This window comes from Chlorocebus sabaeus, chromosome 1 (genome assembly GCF_047675955.1).
Source record: "Chlorocebus sabaeus isolate Y175 chromosome 1, mChlSab1.0.hap1, whole genome shotgun sequence".
Lineage (NCBI taxonomy): Eukaryota > Metazoa > Chordata > Mammalia > Primates > Cercopithecidae > Chlorocebus > Chlorocebus sabaeus.
Genome location: NC_132904.1, coordinates 51,902,647 through 51,923,952, shown reverse-complemented (window position 1 = coordinate 51,923,952; position 21,306 = coordinate 51,902,647). Strand labels below are relative to the sequence as shown.

At 39.2% G+C, this 21,306-nt stretch overlaps 1 protein-coding gene across 8 annotated transcripts in view; it reads left to right on the top strand.

Moving 5' to 3' along the window:
• Nucleotides 1-18,227, top strand: part of TEAD1 (TEA domain transcription factor 1) — a 272,153-nt gene extending 253,926 nt beyond the window's left edge. For all 8 annotated transcript variants that reach the window (XM_008006492.3, XM_073018192.1, XM_008006509.3 and 5 more), the window contains 2 exons: nucleotides 4,680-4,832; nucleotides 10,641-18,227. In XM_008006492.3, coding sequence (XP_008004683.1) covers nucleotides 4,680-4,832; nucleotides 10,641-10,754 — 267 coding nt within the window. In that variant the 3' untranslated portion in view covers nucleotides 10,755-18,227. The remainder of the gene's footprint in view (nucleotides 1-4,679; nucleotides 4,833-10,640) is intronic.
• Nucleotides 18,228-21,306: the final 3,079 nt, after the last annotated feature.

Here is a 21,306-nt window from a genome sequence, read left to right as displayed (position 1 = left end):
CCAAACCATATCACTCTCCTCCTTTCTCCCACTTCTTTTTCCTGTTACTTCTAAAAAGGTAAAGTGATTTGGAAGCACCTGAAAGGAAGCAAATAGGAGGTCCCATGCCAGTCCTCTGACTGTGTCTGAAGTCGGCTGTGTCCTGCTGAGCCAGTGCTGTGCACCTCTGCGTGAGGCCTTGTGGGGTAGCCTGGCATGAAAGCTGGGTGGAGATAGGCCCTGCCACTCAGAATGATGCCCTCTCTACACCCAACCCCTAGGTCCAAGGGCACTCCCAGGCATTGTAGATAGACATCAAGGTGGTACTCAGCTGATTGGCACCTGCCCTCTGAAACCATGACAGCTTCACTTGGATATTGTTGCTTTTGCCATTTCCACTGCCTTTGCTTTTAATTGTTTTAGATAGAGTTTATTATATATTAGGATCCAATATCTTTTTACGGCTTTTATGTTTCATACCTTCCTCCCTTTAAAAAGATATATATTTGTTTGATCAGGGTGAGTTGCTCTGTAGAATAATGTTTGTTGTTGGCATTCCTTAAAGGTTGTGTTTTTTAGTGTCTTCTACCCATCACCCAATTAATTGATCCATGTTCAGTAAGCCAGTGGCCCTGGACCTTTCAGGTTCAAGAGCCCACCTTAGCTGTACAAAGACTTTGTGCTGAGGAGGGAGAGAGGGAGAAGGGTTTATTTCTTAAGACCCTGGGGTAAGCAATGAGGATTTGGGATGCTGCAGGCCCTCATAGCAATAGCACAAACCCCCTGAGCACTGGACAGGCCTTATGAGAAGTGGTTGAGGGAAGGTTATGCTGGCAGAAGAGGATCCAGGGGAGTTGACTTAGATGGACAATTTAAGCTTAGGGGTCATGAGCTTTCCCACGGTGGTGGCAGTGGGAATCCAGTAAGACGTTTTGAATGGGAATCCAGTAAGACGTTTTGAATGGAACTTAGAAACTAACTGGATATCAACGAGGAGGAAGAGTCAAAAGTCACACTCACATTTTATGCTTGGAAGGATGGTACTGCCACTAGTAGAGATAAGGAAATAAGGTGTTCAAGAGGGTATAGGTAATGATTATAGAGGCAAGGCTAGGAACTTGGATGACAGGTAAAGGCTGGAAATATGAATTGGGAATCCTGAGCATTAAGGATTAGGAATGGAGACCTAGCTGCAGAGAGGGAATAGAAAGGGCACAGGAATGAGGATTAAATTTGGGGAGCAGCCACCAGCCCTAGGATAAGTAGAGGGAGACATAAACAGAAGAGCAGAGGACAAAAATGAGTTGGGAGGAGGGGAATTGGCTCAACATAATGTCTGGAAAGCCCAGGAGGTGAGAAGGTGGCTGTATCATGAAACATGGCTGGGACACCTGGAACCAGATGACCTCCTCTCCTCTAAGAAGGAGGAAGCAAAATTACCTGTGGGTGATTGGGAGTGTGGAAGATGTGTGTTAGGCAATGTTAGTCAATAGCTAAGTTGTCAGGGATGTTCTCTGTAGTTGGAATTCCCTGCCTGGACAGGTGCATTTGAGAAAAGATGAACCAGACAGCTTACTCAGTGTCCCAAATGTCAAATTACTGGTGTCCTCAGATGATACATCCAAAGCTCTTTGCAAATTCAGGGAGCAGGGAAAGATTGCTTTTGACGGATAAAATCACAGGAATTTTTATGTAGAAGGTGGTGTGTGTGGTAGGTGGGGTTTTACACTTAAGCCTTTTATCTATTTAGAATGTACTCTGCATTTGGTGTGAAGTAGTAGTCCACTTACATTTTCTTCCAAATAGGCATTTGTATCAAAACCACTTATGAAATGATTCATTCTTTTCCAGTTAAACAGATCTGCCCCCTTTAAATTACCATATATTCTGAGAGCTGTTCCTGGAGTCCCACTGTTCTATTCCACCCCCTGTTTGTCTCTACGTATCCCAGTACCATGTTGATTTGATTACAGTGGCTTTATAGTATATTCTGATATTTGATGAGGCAAGTCAGTCTCACTGTTCTTTTTCATATATTTTCTAAGCTAGTAACCAACATTTATTCTTCCAATTAATTTAATCACTTAAACACATAAAGAAGAAAACCTTGTTTGAGCAATCTAATTGTAATTGCATCAGATTTAGATGTCCTTTTGGGAGAATTTGATACTAAATCTTTCCAATCAAGAACCTATTTGCATTCTCATTTCATTTAATATATTTCAATAAGATTTTACCATTTTCATCATACAGATTTGTCTCTTTCTTGTTAAATATATTTCTAAATATTATATAATATGTTGTAATTTGCTATTTCTAGATTTGAATTAATAGAATAGAGAAAAGCTCTTAGTTTTGCATTTCTGTCTTCAATATGGCCATTTTAGCAAATTCTCATACTTAACTTTAGTTTTTCCCCCGGATTCCTGGGTTACCCTTGTATGGTTAACTGATGTTAGTTGAAAAAGTTTTGGTGTTTTGCCCTTTAGGATTATATTTACTGTAGGCTTTTATTAATGGTATTTATTACTAATTTAAATGTTTTCTTTATATTCCTGTTTTACTTAGGATTTTTATTAGTTACAGCTGCAATACATTATCAGATGCTTTTCAGCAACTGTTGCTATATGATTTTTCTTCCAAGTTGTTGACATAACAAGTTAATACATTTCCTCAATGTATATGAAACACCACAGCTTTCCTGAAACAGTCCTACTTTGGGTATATGGTTGGATTCTATTTGCTGGTATTTTCACATTACATTTCATAAGTAATATTCGTCTATACTTTTTTCTTTTTTTCTTTTTCTTTTGAGATGGGGTCTCACTCTGTCACCCACACTGGAGTGCAGTGGCATGATCTTGGCTCACTGCAGCCTCAGCTCACTGATCTCGAGCAATCCTCCCATCTCAGCCTCCTGAGGAGCTGGAACTACAGGCATATGCCACCATGCCTGGCTAATTTTTTGTATTGTTTTGTAGAAATGTGGTTTCGCTGGTCTCAAACTCCTGGGCTCAAGCGATCTGCCTACCTCAGTCTACCAAAGTGCTAGGATTAAAGGTGTGAGCTGCCAATACCCAGTTACATACTTTTTTCAATAACCTCTTTGCCAAATTTCAGTCTTGAATGTACACTAGTTTCATAAAAAGAATAACACTGGAAATAACTATTCTTTTAAGATTACATAAAACTTAGGCCTGAAACTGTTTGGTCTTCATATGTTTTTTAGCATCTACTTTTAATTATTTATTTTTAATTGATAAAAATTTTATACATTTATGGTATATAACATGATGTTTTGAAACATGTATACACAGTAGAATGGTTGAATCGAGCTAATTAACATATATATTACCTCACATAGCTTACCAATTTTTGTGGTGAGAGCACTTAAATCTTCTCTTAGCAATTTTTGAGAATAAAATTTTGAGAATAAATTTTTGGTATTAACTATAGTCACCTTGTACAGTAGATCTCTTGAGCTTATTTCTCCTAATTGAAATTTTATATCCATTGTGGCTTCCCCTTTTTTCAATGGTAAATAGCTAAACTTGTTAGTTGTGGTCATTTCCACAATGACTGATCTATTTATTGACAATTTCTCGTTCTTTTTGATTCAGTGTTAGCAAGTTATATTTTTCTGGGAAAGCATCTCTATCCACTGGGTTTTCTTTGCTTCGCTGTGTGTGTGTGTGTGTGTGTGTGTGTGTGTGTGTGTCTGCTTTAGGGTTATGTGAAATAATCTTTTATGTATCTTGTAATTTTTACTGTAATTGTGGTTTTGCCACTTTTCTTTTTTCTCCTTTTTACTTATGTGAAGAGTTTATTTTGTCTGTCTAAAGGATCAGTTTTTAATTCTGTCTACATTTTACATTTCTATTTCATTGATTTGAGCTTTTATCTTTATTAATTTCCTTTTCCTGGCTTCCTTTGATTTCTTTGTGGTTTGGGGTTTTTTTTTTTTTTTTTTTTTAAGGATGTGTATTTTATTCTGTAAATTTTTATCTTTAATGATGAAGACATATGAGGCTGCTTCATTAAGTTTCCTTCAAGTGCAACTTCATCGTGGCTGATACGTTCTGATGTAAAATATCTCCCTTTTCATTGCTCTTTAGTTTGTAATTTTCTTAATTCCTTTTGATCCAAGGTTATCTAGGAAACCTTGTTTCTTATTTCTGAGTTCTTGAAACAGCGTATATACTAGTATTTTCTTAATTTCTTCCTTTCATAAACAGCTGACATTCAGGGGCTCATGATCCATGAGAAATAATCAGTTTTTTCTAAAGTAGAGAGATGAGCTGTATTGGTTGTTAACCTGTGAGGCTTTATCACAATAAAGAGAGATTTTCTTTGAAGAATCGTAACTAGCTGGGGCCTGCTTTTACAGATCTCCTCCAGGTAAAGCATCATAATTAGGCAGTTATATATTTTTTTGACCTTTGCTAAAAGGATCTATCAACTCTTCTTAAAGCTATCATCTTTCCAACTAATTTTTTTTAAACTTTCAGAAAAATAATGGATTCTATGTATAGCAATAAATTTGGAGATAGTTTTCTTTTTAATTAAGTAAATTACGTAAGTAGTTTAGCATATAGAAGATGATTCATGTTGAAAAAAGGCTTTTTTATAGGCAGTAATATCTGTTTCATGTGTTTTGAAGTCAAAAGTGTAAAAATACTCAAATCCTTTTTTCCTCACAGACGGAGTATGCAAGGTTTGAGAATGGCCGATTTGTATACCGAATAAACCGCTCCCCAATGTGTGAATATATGATCAACTTCATCCACAAGCTCAAACACTTACCAGAGAAATATATGATGAACAGTGTTTTGGAAAACTTCACAATTTTATTGGTAATGGTTTTGTCTCTTTCCTGTGTGGGCAGATGCTGCCATGAGGCTTGACAGAAGTGAGGAAGGTGGTCCTGGGAGGTGCTGGGCCTGTGCTGAGGGAACTGACCAGGCTGTTGGATTGGGCTCCTGGTGGTCAGTCAGCAGTTGAATTTGCAGCATCCATAGGGAAAACTTGGGCTTGAGTCTGTAGAAGGGAAGGGGTTTTATGTGGCTGGGGTTTCTAAGGTTCACAGGACTGGAGTTCAGTTGGGTAATAAAAAGTGATGTGTTTTTATCTCTGGCTGCAGAGTAGAAAGGCCTAGAGAACTTTTAAAAATCCAGATACTCAGGCTGTATCCTAGATCAATTAAATCAGGATCTCTGAGAATGGGACCCAGGCATGTGTATTTTTTTAAGTTCCACAGGTAATTTCAACGTTAGCTAAGTTTTAGTCTCAACAGCAACATGGTATGCAAATCAGGCAAAAGCTGAGTTGGTAGGTTTGTACTTCAGACATACCTTGACACATTCCATGATGGACTTCCAAGGCCTTCTAAGAAGTTACATGCATTAAGGCAAGAAAATACAAGCTCTCAGTACCAGAAGAAATATAGATTTGAATAGAATGCATGGAATGCAATGACCAGGAGGAGCAAAATGTTCTTCATTGGGTAAAAAATCTGGCTAGGCTAAGTGCAATGACTTATGCCTCTAATCTCAACACTTTGGGAGGCCAAGGTGGGAGGGTCCCCCGAGCCCAGGAGTTCAAGACCAACCTGGGTGACATAGTGACACCCCATCTCAAAACAGACAAAACAAACTTAATGGGCAGCTAAAGGAAAGGGAAAATAGTGCTCAAGGTCCATGATGGGAAAACTCACCAGCGCCCCTGGATGGTTCTGTGTTTTCCCCAATACTTAACTTTAAAACAAATTTCTTCTAGGAGCTTTATTTGGGGACTTTGGAAGTTATTAGGAACAGTGTCATGCTCAAAATAGAAAATATTCAGTAATGGGTTTCATAAGACTCATTAAAAAAAATAACATTACTTGATTAAAGGGAAAATGCCAAAACAAAACTTGATGGAAACAATCTTAGCAAAAGAGGGGCAACAATGCTATACTGTGACCAAATACTCCTCTGAAAGCCTACTTTATTCCTTTTTGTTACTAGGATTAAGAAGAATACATAGAGCAGGAATTCTTTACTTGGTGTGTTTGGTTCCATTGGGACAGTGGCTTTCAATCAGCAGTGTTCTTTTTTTTTTAAAGGCTCTTTCCCAATTTCCCAAAACCCTAGTTTATACCTTTTGCCTATTTCTGTGGTGTAAATATGCTCTCCGTGGGCAATTTGAAGTTCCTGATAGCTATTCAGCTCGTCAAATTTCTTAATATTTAACAATAACTTTTATGAGCCAGTAGGAGCCAGCTTCTATACACCATTGTAAAAAAAAAAAAATAAACATTTAAAAATAAAAAACCCTGTGCATATTAGATTCATCCAGGAAGCTTTAAAACATCTGAGGCCTAGACTCCACCCCAGATGAATAAAATGAATCCCTGGAGATGGGGCCCAGCATCCTGGTTTTTGTTTGTTTATTTTTAAAGCTCTGCATGTAGTTGTAGTGTGCAACCAGGTAGAGACCCATTGCTGTAAGAGATTGGGAAATGAGCTGCAAGGACTATCAGAGTTCACAGACACATGATTGGCATACAACTACCAAACAGATAATTTTGTATATAATTTTTGTTTGTATCAAGAAGAGAATCTTAATGGATTCTCAGATGTGCCCATGTCCCTCTAAAACGTAGAAGCCAGCACTCAGGGGAAGTTTGGAATACATGCTCTTCAATAACATTGATCAGTATTCCTTTCTTTAATAGCCCTTTGGTGAAAATAGAGCAGTTCAAGGTTTGCAGGACTGGCAGGTAGTAGGTGCTTGCCATATAGGTGCTCCCTGTTGCTATCTAAGAATAGATGCATCACTTTAGCAGTCAGATGAGTAGAAGGTGAGTGTGACATATGTTGAGGATCTCAGGTAGCCTCAGGAATTAACCAAAACCCTGAATGAATGGCTTCCCTGCCTCTCTTGGGGGGAGTCTTAACTGTTTATTAAAAATCACTTCTGATTCTGTTTATGCATGCTAAGGATGCATGTCCTCAGTCCCTAAAACTCTACCTCAGAGAGCACAGCTAAGATAAATGTGGCCTGGAAAAATGTTAAAGCCCCTGTTACCCATAGAACCTGACTACAGTTGTGCACTGCATAGCAGCGTGAAGAACAGACCGCATGTATGATAGTGCTCCCATAAGATTATAATGGAGCTGAAAAATTCCTGTCACCTAGTGATGATGCAGCTATTATATAATATAGCATAATTGTTTTAAAAGATAAATTTAGCTTAGCCCTAAGTGTACAGTACAAACGTTTACAGTAGTGTACAGTAATGCCCTAGGCCTTCCCATTCACTCATCACTAACTGACTCGCCTAAAGCAAATTTCAGGCCTGTAAGCTCCATTCGTGGTAAGTGCCCTATATAGGTGAACCACTTTTTACCTTTCACACCATATTTTTACTGTACTTTATGTGTAGGTATGTTTAGATACAAAAATACTTACCATTGTGTTGTAGTAGCCTACAGTAATCAGTACAGTAACATGCTATACAGATTTGTAACCTAGGAGCAATAGGCTACACCATATAGCCTAGGTGTATAGTAGGCTGCACTGTCTAGGTCGGAGTAGGTACACTCTGTGCTGTTGGTTCGCATGACAAAACCACCTGATTACACATTAGAAAGTGTCCTCATTGTTAAACAACTCGTCACTATGTATCATTAACGCTCTCTTGGAACATATGACTTCAACCAATACAGCCATCCAGATAACTTAGCAGGTTAATTTCAAAATGTGTCATTAAGCAACTAAATAAATTCCTTTAATATGGAGAATTAATACCTATCAATAAATATATGTTAGAATTAATAGTTTAGTTTTAGAAAAACTGAAATTAAGCCAGCACTCTTGGATTATGAAAATAAAATCATCTAATTGATGAACAGGAGAAATTGTACCTCATATAAAATGACATAGTATTTGCAGATAACTTATACAAATCATCTCTTATACTTTAAATCATCTCTAGATTACTTATAATACCAAATACAATGTAAATGCTATATAAATAGTTGTTTTATCTAAAATTTTTATTCTTTTTATTGTTATATTATTTTTATTATGTCTTTTTTCCTCCCCAAGTGTTTTCAGCCTGATACTGATTGGATCTGCAAGTGTGGAATCACAGATAGGGAGGGCCAACTGTATTCTTTTATAGAAAGCTTGCAAGAAGTTTGCATAGATTGTAGAAGTGCCAGGTGCTGTGCTAGACCCTTTGTAAATGTTATGCAAATCTCACTTTCAGACTATGAGGTCATTTTTATTCTCATTTTATGGATAAAGAATGTCAGGCCACCCCAAGGTCACAGAGCTAGTGATAGAAATAAATTAAGACTTGAATGGATAGAAAAGACTTTGCAAGGTATCTTATGGTCATGAAATGAAAAGACTTGAGTTTAAGACTTTATGGCCTTGGTCACTTAATCTTCAGACATCAGTTTCACCTTCATTTATAAACAGAACACTCAAGTCTGCACTTTCTACCTCAAAGGTTATCATTGAAATATTTTAATTCAGCTAAGCTATGACAGATGGTACCACCTTCTGGGATACAATGCAAATAAAACCCAGTACTTGTCATATAGTAATTCATGGTGCTTCAGGACGAAAGAGGCAGGTAAATAAACCATTGCAAGGAAATGATGGCTGTAGTGTACTCATGAAACAGGTACCTCTCAAGTGCAGAGTGATGAGGTAGGGATTCTCAGGGATGTTGCCTCGATGGATAAGCAGACATCTTTCTGATTACTAAGAATAGGGGTATCCCATGGGTGCATACTTAGGTGCCAGGGCTGGGGTGCTGTGGAGAATTAGGCAAGTTGGCTGCCATCCTGGGGTCTGATGCAGGAGGCAGGCATGCATCAAGTCATCACAAAATAAATGAAAACTGTAGCTCTTGCTACCTGGCAGAAGGACACGGGACATTTGTAGAACAGGAGAATTTGACATAGTTCAGGAGGAAGCTGAGTAAGGCTTCCTGAGGAAGAAACAATTGAGAGCTATCTGCATGGTGAATACACAACCATGACCAAACAAACCTCTCAGCTCCTTCCCTGTCAAAGAGCACCTACTCCTAGAGTTACTATAATATCGTATGAGACAATCTGTGTAAAGCATTTGATACTGAGTAGATGGATAGTAAGCACTCAATATTTGTTGGCTATTCTGATGTGAATTTTCATTCATTCATCAATTATTTATTGACTCATTTATTTTTGAGGTAGAGTCTTGCTCTGTTGTCCAGGCTAAAGTGCAGTGGTGCAATCTCGGCTCACTGCAACCTCTGCCTCCCGGACTCAAGTGATTCTCCTGCCTCACCCTCCTGAGTAGCTGGGATTACAGGCTCCCACCACTGTGCCCAGCCAATTTTTTATATTTTCAGTAGAGATGGGGTTTCACCGTGTTGGCCAGGTGGGTCTCGAACTCCTGACCTCGTGATCCACCCACCTCGAGCTCCCGAAGGGCTGGGATTACAGGCATGAGCCACCGCGCCCAGCAGATATTTATTAAATGACTGTTGTGTGCCATGTCTTCAAACTAGTTGCTGGGAAACAGGGCCCCTGTTCCTTAGCAACTTATATTCCACTGGATGAGATGGACATTAGAAAAAAAATTGTTCACACCTATATGTGTTTACCAACTGTATAGCATGCTGTGATGGGAAAATGAGATGTACTGCAAGACTTTATTCTTTAGGTAGGGACTGGAGGAAGCAAGGATTCCTTTAAAGGCAAGGGAAACTAAACAAGGGAAGCAGCCTGATACTTAGAGGGAAATTAGGCCTATGACAAACTGGATGAGGCTCTCAAGTTCAGAATGTTTTCATTCAAACAATGCTTTGGTGTAATCAAGTACAAAAGTAAGTCACTGAAGCGTTTGGTGTTGTTTGTGCTTGATTAGATTTGCTCTTAGAAAGTTCCTTCTAAGAATAGCATGGGGAATTGAGACCAGAGTGAGGACAGGAAGGAGTCAGGGTCTGTCTGGTGTGGAGGAAGCTGCAATGATTTGGGCTGGAGAACTCAAAATCTGAAGGAGAATTAGAGGGATTCAGGAGACTCGAGGGGAAACGTGAGTATTTCACAGTACATTTTGAGAGAGAAAGCCCGTGTCCACGGGAAGAATGTCATTCCACAGGATTCTCCCTATCCCACTGTTCCTTGATTCAGCAGATACTTTGCTGGGTCCAGGCACTGCTAGTTAATGTGGTGGTGAGAGAGGCACTTCTGCAGTTTCTGTCTGTTATTGGCTATTGTGAAACAAGATTTAGCACAAGTTTAAGACTAGGATGGGAAAAAGTAGATTTTAAATGTTCTCATCACAAAGAAGTATATGAAGTGGTATGTCAGTTAGCCTGATGTAATCATTCCACAATGTATATACATCTGTCATCACATTGTAGCCCATAAATATATGTCCTGCAAGACTTTATTCTTTTAAGTAGGGACTGGAATTATTACTCATCAATTTAAAAAATTCAAATAAAAAATAATACAATTTGTGTTAGAGGACACAGAGCGAGGCTGAACAAATCTCTGTTGGACTTAAGACTCATTCTTCTCCAATTAAGTCATAGTCATCCATAGTCCATACAGATGGAATATGTTTTCATCCGTGTAGTATTACACTTACATACCTTTTTTTTATTTTAACAGGTGGTAACAAACAGGGATACACAAGAAACTCTCCTCTGCATGGCCTGTGTGTTTGAAGTTTCAAATAGTGAACATGGAGCACAACACCATATTTACAGGCTTGTAAAGGACTGAACATGGTTATTTATATATATAGATATCTGTATATACACACACACATATGTACACACACACTCTCTCTCTCCATTATCGAACGACTGACTGTAAACCTCACCACACAGGGTGGTGCCCTGGCCCCGAGGTCACCCCGACTTTTCTAAATCTTGTTTGAGTGAAGTCATTTTTTCATGTGTTCATACTATCATTGTAGCTGTGAAGTTCTGGTACAGTTGTAAAAAGAGAAATTGAGTTGTTTCTATATGTTCTTCAGATGTGCAGCCCACAATTCCTCGGGAAAGGTGAACCTGAACAACCCAAGTCTCTCTCTGCAGAGCCCTGTTTCTAATTGTGGTAGAAAATATTGAGACAGAGCATTTGCCATGGGACATTTACAGCCTTTATACAAATGTATTTAGTTCTCTTTTTTCCAACATAAAATTCTTGTTTTAAGATACAAGTAAAATTAATCTTTAAATATAAATGTAAATTAGTACACAAAACTAAGAATCTTTAGACTTATCTTTGTAACTAATTAGGGTGGAAGTTATGAAAGAATGTAATTCACTAAATTATTTTTTAAATGAAACCTTTTTTTTCTTTTTGAAACCAAATGTTAAACTATAGCCTTAAGAAATGCTTGATAGAAGTGTCCTAATGAGACAAATTTGTACTTTTTTCCTCAAGGTTAACACTAATCTCCTAATCCATTAAACTCTTGAACAGGTATTACAAAGGAAGAAAACTTCACCCCTTATCCTTAACATATATAGTATATTTAAAAAATATAAAATTGTATTGTACTAATGTGATGATTGATTATTTAATGAAAAAGAAAAGATGGCTCTTTTTGCAATAAGTAGATACTGAAAAATCTAAACTTACAATGTTTATAGTCTTGTTTGTGCAGTTATATTTTATATGGACAACCAAATTTTTTATTAAGATGAGTAAATATTTGAACCACTGAATTTTAATAACAAAATTTTTAAATTGGCGTGAATACTGAATACTGCACTGTGAGATGCAAAGTATACAGAATCCTGTGGCTGGGAGAAAATTTCATCAAACAGACAAGTAAAAGGCTCATCAGTTTTAGCATCTCTGCTCCCCAGAAAATTGTAAGCATCCTCACCAGCCTGTGGACACATTATTTCTAATGACCCAATATGCATATTAACCTATAACTAGAGCTATATGTGTATGTATGTGTATACATAAACACAAATGCACATATAGAATTACTCAACACATTTAGTGAACACTTGTTTAGTGTCACTCAGTTTGCTAGGTGCTGATACGTATGTATATCTTAATGTGTCTGTAGACTTAGATACATCCTCTCGAAGCACATCCATTTCCTTAGCCTCTCTCAGTAAGTTACAGTTCTTGTTTGGCTTAGGTTTAAGAGGCCCAGCTACCTATCTCTGACCTTTTCAAATAGGCTCATTTGGGAGATTCTCTTGCCAGGAGAAATTCAACTTTCCGGTCTAAGAATTCCAGAGCATTGCCCAGGCAGAGTTGGTTTGATGTGGCCAGATGTTTTGAGTTATTTCCCATAAGTGTTTCACTGGGAGAGAACAAGGAGTACTCCTCCAACTTCCCAAAGAAATATGTTTTTATAAGTGGTAGGAACATGTGCACACAATAGAACATGAAACAAGTTTTTTAACTTGTAAAACTTGTCAAGATTTTTTCACCAAGCTAGAAAATAAACTTAGTTCTACCACATCCAGTTAACTTACACGCCCCCTTCCCTGTCTCAACACCTGCTTTGACCCTGCTTGTATTGGTTCCAAACATGAGGGTGTGGCTGGCTTGTGGGAAACAGCAAAACACTGACCTCTCCCAAATGCATCCCTGGTCATTGGGAAGACAAGAGGAGAAAGTGCAAAACTGTCCTCATTTGGAATGCCCATTCCTTCTAGAAACCAGTTGGACAGTGCTACTCTGCCCTTCATAAAGAGACTACTGTTGGTTCCCTGATTCCAGGCTGGCCTGTGAAGGATTGTGCCAGGTGTCCCCTTTCACGGTCACCACATTTACAATGACTTCTGTTGAACACTCCTCTTAGGGATGTTTCTTTTGCTCTTATTTCCTGCATCTTTCCTTAAGGGAAGCCCCATCCTCTCCCAGGACCAGGAGTATATGACCAGGTGAGCACAAATGGCTAAAAGCCAAGCTATCCTAGAACTTCAGTGGGAGAGATATCTGTTTCATATTCTACCCAGGAATGGGACTTTTCATTGCAGCCAGGAGGGCGCTTGGGATTTACTTTCCAAAGCACAAAAATACTGGGACCCAGGAAGACCAGCTAGAGGACAACTCTGTTGGCGCAGAGACGGACACAGCCCAGTCTGCTGACCTAACAGGGTCAGCGGGGCCCCTGGTGCTTCACCACCTGCATCCTCTTGCTCAGAATGCCTTTGCAGTTGAGTTTTCTGGGTTTCTATGGTTGACCTTGAGGTTTACTCCTTGCTCTTACAATTCTAAAGATTTTTAAAAGTTTACTTCTTGTTGTCTTCTTCTAAAGCCTTCTTCAGGACAGATATTTTCCCTATCTTAACCACTGGTCCAGTCACCCCAGTGGGCTTCTCTTTGTCTCTCTCAGATTAGACCTTTGGGTGAGATTGGCATCACAGCATCTAATCTGAGTCTGTCTTTTGTCCTTCATTCTTTATGGCAGTCTCCCTTTGTTTATAAAAGCTTTCTAAAGCATACTAAAGAAGCCTTTGCAGAGCCCTGTCTCACTTCTCTTCCAGATGCTCTATCCCCTCAAGACCCTCTGGTGCCAGGCTTGCTTCACGGCCATCTTGTGCTTTCTTTCACTGCAGAGTTTGGAGGCCAGTTTTCCACAGCCTAAACAGGGAGGAGCTGCAGAATGGGGCTCTGGTCTGTGGGCGTTCATTTCCATCATAGAGAGAGGCTGAGAATAAAACAAGGACTTCTTTACACATGTCCTAGAACCTCAGAATGTCCAAGCTACCTGAGACCAGGATTTCTCAACCTTGACACCATTGACATTTTGGACTGGGTAATTCTTTGTTCTGCAGAGCTGTCCTTTGCACTGTAGGAGATTTACTAATATCCCTGGCCTCTACCCAGTAGTACCACTAACACCTCTTCCCCACCCAGCGTGTCTTCAGACATTGCCAAATATCCCATCAGGTACAAAATGATCCCCAGTCAAGACCTGTTGCCTAAGATGTTACAGGTCACAATGACCACATTTGAAATTGTTTTCCCTTCCATTTTACCCCGTGAAAGCATCTCTCCCAGAGCCTTGCAAGAGGCAGGTAGGACTATTAAGTGACATTGTGTCCATATTTCTTCCTGTTTCAAAACTTTTGTTTCCCAACAATTTCTCTCGCTACAAGTATTCTTTCATTCAGCAGTGGGGAAGTTGGTGACAGCTGGTCACCATCATCCCTTTAATCACCTCACACGTGTTTAAAGAGTGTTTCTGATTTGACCTTCATCCTTAGTTTACTGGGGTTAAAAAAAAAAAGGTCTCAGCAATTTTCATTATTTCTCATGGATCTCATTATCAAACCTTTACTTATTTCAGCATATTTCCTCTGGGCTTCTTCCAGTTTCTGCCTTACAATCAATGCTGTTTTGTACATTCATTGAAACCTCTAGAACATTTCACCTTTAGAGATGGAGGAAGAGGACTTAGAGAAATGTTCTCTCTCGAGCTGAAAGCACAGTCTACTCTCCTTCATTTTGTCAATGAGAAAGTTGAGGCCCAGAGGGGAGGTGACATGTTTAGAGTCACCCAGCTGGTTAGTGACAAAAAAAGGGTGAGACTTGTCTAGGGTTCCTGCCAGTTTGATCCTTGGCCTCTCCTGGGAGAGGCTGCTTTTCTTTGCTGCTCTAAGCTTAAACAACCCCTCAGAGTGTGTGGACAGGTCAGCTTAGAAGAGACGGGGAGATTGAGGATCTCCCTGTGCTGGAGCACAGACTCACAGGATGCTGCTTCCCACACTGAAGTGTCCTGTCTGACTGTTGCAGCAGGTAGGAGAGCTGATGAGCCATTTTACTTCCTGAGAACAATTCCCCAGCCTCAGGCTCTGAGTCAAATTTCTGTTTGGTAAGCATCCTAGCAGCAAAGTACTGCACTCAGACCAGCCAAAAAACAGCCCCCGTTCCAAGTACTTGGTGTCAAAAGTCCCCAAATGACTTTTAAACCCAAGTCTTCTTAAGGTTTCAGTACTGTGGTGGCTTTAGCAGTTGTTTTTGTGCAACTATAAATTATTTAAATCATATGAGATGACAGTCAATTTTACAAACCAGGTACATATTAATTTGTATAATTTTGTATATGCTCTGGTACACTATACCTGAACTAACGAAGGGTAGAACTAATTCTGTTTGTCGGTGTTCACACCTGTGACATTAGGAGGATATGTCTGCATTGCTTATTTCTTTATGTTGGTGTTTCTGTGGCAAAGCCCTGCACATGGCATTTCTGAAAAGCCTTAAATCTTTAAGATGTTGCATGTAGGGTATGCAGTGCAAAAGGCTGCCTCGGAACTGTGAGCCCTTTTGTAAGCTGGAAGCATTTCTCTTACTACTGTTACTTTTGTAGGAAGTTTTCAATTCAGAGCTGCCAAAGCGTTCCCGTAAGCAGTGCCTTAGTAATACCTTAGTCATGCCGCCAGCCTTTTCTTACACCGATTCCTAATGTTCATTTACTAATTGGCCCAATATTGGAAACAAAACAAGCAAAAATTGTCTTCATTTTTGTTTTGTAAGCCCATTTTTTCTCCAGTTCTATAGGAAACTGACTAGTTGGTCTGAAATCTGAAACTGGACACAAGTCAGTTCTTTCACCACACTCTCAAATGTATATACCAAAACAAAAGGTTGCAACTTCATAGTTTACTATGAAAAGCAAATTGTACTTTTTAATGTTGCCTTTTAAATTCGTGACCAAATACTTAGCTATTTGTGAATCTTCTGCACTCTAGCATGAAAGTGCCTTTGGTTTGAGATTCCAGCTTAGAAAAGTGCTGCCATAATAACGATAATTTGTAGAGAGACCAAAAATATTTTGAGATCACCATAATGCCTTTGGTTTACCGGGATGAGTAACCAACCACAGGCCTCTGTTCACAAGAGCACGACGTGGTCCCCGCCTGCTGCTAGTCTGTCTGCCAGTGGGGGCCTTCCAACATCCATAGCACACTGCAGCGGAAGGACCCCAGAAACTGTTGTGTTTGTGTGTGCTGATGACCCAGTGTGTCATTTCACCTCGTCGCCCAGCCCTGCGTCCGGATGAGGGGACTTCCGCACAAACGACAGAATCTTGGCCGGTGGACAGATATTACAGCTTTCTCCTCCTCCTTGTGTTCGTGTTCAGTCTCTGTGGAGACTTTCTTTTCCATTCAAATGACAGTGCGCACTTATCTGGTTTACACAATGATACCATTTTGAAAGTTGGAAGCCTCAAACTGAGACGACAGTGCAGAACAAAACAAAAGTGAGTTAGGGTCGTTAAATTGAAGTGTTCTTCTTAGGGCAAACATGTTGACTCCGAGTAGTGTGTATGAATGTGCTACGAGGAACTTCCAAAGAGCACCATTCACAATTTGGCATTTTCAAAGCATGTTCCAGCCCTCAAAGGGGCAACTGTTTAAAGTCCTTGTTGGCTTTTATCCAAACCTTGTAGAAATTGGGAAAGCTGATAGAGGTAAGAAAGATGAGTGAAAAGGACAAGAAGGCCAAACACCAGCCAAAAAGAAGCCAGGAAAAAAAGATTTTTCTTTGCTAATATAGATGTAAAAATAACATCAGACATCTTTGAAAATTAGCCTCGAAACTCTTCATACATATGTTCTGTGTGTCTCTACCTGGTGTCTTTAAGAATATCCTCTCTGGGCTCTGAAATTTTAGGAGTGATTCTTATCCACTCCAAGTTGTGAGTATTTATAGAAATTTGTGCAAACAAAAACTATCAAACGAAAAGAAAATGTACTCAACCTAAGTTATAGTTAGCTGCTGGAATTCTCAGCTCCTCCCTGCCAGCACTATACCACAGTGTGGAAGAAATTAGTCAAATGCTTGTTTTCCTGCTTCTCTTTTCAACTGTTACTGTGCTTTGTTTGACAGTAGTTTTCTCTCTTAAAGTCATTGCTTATATTGTTAAGAATGAAGGTTTGTGTTTAAAATTTATTGCATTGCAAAGGGTAGTTTCACTGAAGTCATGCACCGTTAAATAAGATGAAATATTTGTATTTATTGTCCTACTTCCTAAGCCGTAACTTCTTTTACTCTGTGAATTTGCATTGAGTCACTCATGCTACACTACATCGCTTTAGTATTTGAGATGGCATTTATGTTTCCTCTCGTTTATCATGAAATGGGGTCAGATTCCATCAGATTCCACCTCTGTCAGGTGGACTCTTTTATCTGCCTTCCATGATGAGATTTTTTCTCCTTCCTCTTTCTCTAAGAGAGGCTGACAGATCTAGGTGTCAATCAGTTGGAAACCAGTCTCTGATTTTTTTTTTCATTAGTCATTTTCTGTCATTAGTTTCACTGTGTAAATTAGATATCAACTGCACTTCTTAAAAAAAATACATCTCCCTATTACCTCCTTGAAAGATTTACTTCTGTAGGCCTTTTTCAATAGGCTCATGACTGCAGACAAGAAAAAAAAAAAAAGTAAAAAACAGTACGTGCCTGAAAATGACAAAAAAAAAAAATTTGTAACATTTAAAAAAGAAACCTGAATAGCCTTTAATTCTTTAATAATACACTTAAATTTTATGTAAATCGGTTTTTGCCACGTGTGTTTGTTCACATTCTAAGTGACTTAATGGGATTCTCACGGTCTGTGTCTTCGTGTCACGTGTATAAAATGGGCTTGTGACGTAAGCGTTTCATCTGGTCAGTGGTTCCTTTGATATTGTACTGCTGCTGGGAGTGGGCTGTGGAACCTGCCTTCAGGTAACCAGGTTCCTCATGGGTAGATTGGAGAGATGGGGGTGGGCGTGGGCAAATTCTCACACATGTTTTCTTAACCTATTTGCAGAAACTTTCAAAAGGCATTTGATTAAACCTCTTGGCAGTACAGTATTCTCGTATTTGTTAATGTCTGTGTTTAGGTACTGGTACCTTTTGTTTTAAAATGTTCTAAGTGTTGGCTTTAAAGTGAATTTATCTTTAGTATGATAGTTATATGAAAATTATAGGATTTGTGTGCAGAGAATTTTTTTATAAAGTGCTTTGTAAAAAAAAAAAAATGTATTCTAGCTTTTGCGGTACATATGTGTGATAACTTTAATACCCATGACAGTTAAGTGCAATTATTTCATCACTCTAAAAATGCTATTTTTGTGTCAGTTCCTGCAGGTGTTTTCATGTCTTTGCAAAGTGACACATTTTGATGCCTTCTTGATAAAGTGGTAGACATTTTGTAGCTTTCTAGAAACTTTGTATTCATACGGTATCAATGAAAAATAAAGAAAATGAAAGTGTGGGTCACCTTTTTTATCTGCCAAAGTGTATGTTGTTAGGAATGAAATGTGCTTTATGTATTTTGAGTGATGATATGAAGGACAGAGTAAAGGAGGTTGCAGCTTTCATCCTTTTGAAGGTGTCCACCAAGCTTGATAATTGGAACTTTAGGTGTTATATCTAACAGGGTTTCTTAAAAAATACCCACAAGTCAATCAATCCCCCTGCGTGTCTCACTCTTTAGTGCTTCATTAAAATTGACATAAGTTTTGCAGAATGGCGTGTCTGTGGATCCCAGACTTACCCTGAGAAGCCAAGTCCCATGGGCCTCAGCACACCAGCCCAACCACTGAGTGTTTTTTGTCGCTGTTAACCCAACTTGTTGGGCACATGCCAGGAATGAGGGATAGAGCAGAGGATGGGGTACAGAGATAGCTGTACATCTCTGTACAGCATGGCTCTTTCCTACACAGTACTTAAATTCTCAGGAGGTGGATTGCATATTGAGCAATAACTCATCCCGACCCCTGTCCTCAGCATCACCATGGGGTTCATGTTCAGGGGTACGCAGCACAGGTGCCTAACAAAACTTTGGATTCCCCAAGTGTTTACTGTATGCTGGGCTCTATGCCAAGTGTGTTGGTACAATGAATATATACATTGTACTTTAAAATTCTCGCTATAGTTCCAGTGACATCATTCCCCCAAACTGAGGCCCAGAAAGGAAAGGATAGCTTATTAAAAGTCATGACTAGTATGTCGTGGAGCCTTAAAGAAGGTCACTCCGATAGTTCAGCCTGCACTCTTGGCCCCTGCGTCTTGGCTCACTGCACTGTGGAAGCAGCTCAAGACTAGAGGAGAAATCTGGCTTGGGGGCAAAGAACTTTCTTAAACAATGATTATCTTGGACTTCTGATAGTGAGACTCAAATGTACCTTGGGATCCTTCATTTATGTGAACTAGATCTCAGAAGGTCTTGCTTCTCCTTATTTCCTTGAAGTGTGAGGCAAAGCCTGCCTGAAATCCCAAGAAGCATGCTCTGGAGGGGAACATGAACAGAGAAATAACTTGCCTGCCCCTTTGAAAAGGGATGATTTTCAGCAAGCCACCATTTGAGAGGAATGCCATGGTCCAGTGAATTGCTCAGAGCAGAGGGAAGGAAATGATTTAGCATTTTGTTGAAGTCCTATGCCAAGCATCTTCACCGTTTTCTTTAACTCAAATACTCTTGAAAAGAGGAATCATTTCTAATTTTTCCATAAGGAAATTGAAGCCTTAGAGATGGTAGAGGCCCTTGTTAAGGTCATACAAGCTGGTAAGTGGCAAAAATTTAGAGGTGAAAGCACCTCCTTCCTTGCAGTTCTGGTGCAGCTGCTCATGACACCTTTCTACCTCCTCCCCTAAAACAGGGTACTTTAATACCTCAAAAACATCCTTTGTTAGTGCCTAGGATTCCAGTCACCTTGAGTTCAGCAAAGAGAGTGACCCATTAGGTAAAACAACAACATTGAGTAAAGAGACTAGAGGAGCAAACAAGAAGGTTCTGGTATGATCAAGGAACAAGCAACTTTGCTGGAAACCCCTAGTCATTTCTTCCTGCCATATTGCTTCAGGGTACTAATATGTTCCAGGGTACTATTGAATTCTTCCTACCTTACTGCTTCGGGGTACTAATATAAATAGCTATGACTTATTGGAAGCCATATAGTTATAAAGTAATCAGTGTGAGCAACTGATAAAATTCCAATCATGTGTAAGCCTCTGGGGTGTTGGTGGGTAAAATTGCCTTCAAAGCCTCCCTTGTACCGTGTGATGCCCCATAACGCCCCATACACCTGATTTTAAGTAGGTTATCACAAGTAGCAGATAGGCTGCTGATTACCTGACTGCATCTTTTCAGCAAATATTTTCCCACTTGCTTAGGTTTCCCAGAAGCTCAGATTTTTAATTTGTGCCCTGTGCTATTAATAACGAACTAACTAAAATATAAAGGCACAGAATGAAAGAATGAAAAATGTATACTATCAAAACACCAAAATAAAGCTGATGTAGCCATATTAACCTCAAACTAGTATAGCTCAAGGGAAAAATTACTACTAGAGTTAATGAAGATTACTTCAAGAAGACACAGGTTTCAGTTGACCAGGAAGAATAAAGATGTTAAACCTTTAGGCACCTAATAACATAGCTTCAAATTATATAAAGCAAAATTTGACAAATGACCATAGTGGGAGTTTTCTAAACTCATTCAGTTACTTACAGATAAAGCAGACCCCAAAAATGTAAGAGAATTTGAACAGCATAATTTAATGTGCTGTTCTAATACAAAATACAAAGTAATGAACCCTGAAATTGGAGACTACATTATTTTCAAGTGCATACAGAATTGTTATAAAAATTGATCATGTCCAAGGCCAAAGGCCAGGAAACTATGGCCCATGGGCCAAATCTTGCCCATTGCCTATTTTTGTAAATGAAGTTTTATTGGAACACAGCCATTTGTTTACTTATTGTCTGTGGCTGCTTTCACATGACAATGGCACAGTGGATTTTTTTGCAGAAAAATCCTATAACTCACAAAACCTAAAATAGTTACTATCTGTACCTTTACAGAAAAAAGTTCCCAAATCCCATCTTAGGCCAAAAAGCAAGGTTCTACATCCAGTAGTCCTAAAAAGATACTCATGATTCCCTTTCTTCAGTGTATAGACACTGGCAAATGGTTAAAGATCCCTTTAATACCCTCATGTGGCATCCTAGTATCATCAAGTGCCCCAGCCTCTCCTTTGATCGTGGTCTGTGGGTCCGAGAATAGGCTTAGATCTTGAAAGGATGAATGAGAAATGGTGATTATGTGTGTGTGTGTGTATATATATATATATATATATATATATATATGTTTGCTGCAGCAGCTGACAGCTAACATCTCACCTGATCTTAATATTTTATTAGAACAGTCAAGCTGCCCATCTACCTTATCCCTATCTTGCCATCTCCACAGATCCCTGTGGGATTGCATCCTTGGTTGCCATTCCCTGCTACCTATTATGGTAATAACTATCTTGCCTCTGACAGCTAAGTGCTGTCACCTGGCCTCTGCTGTTCC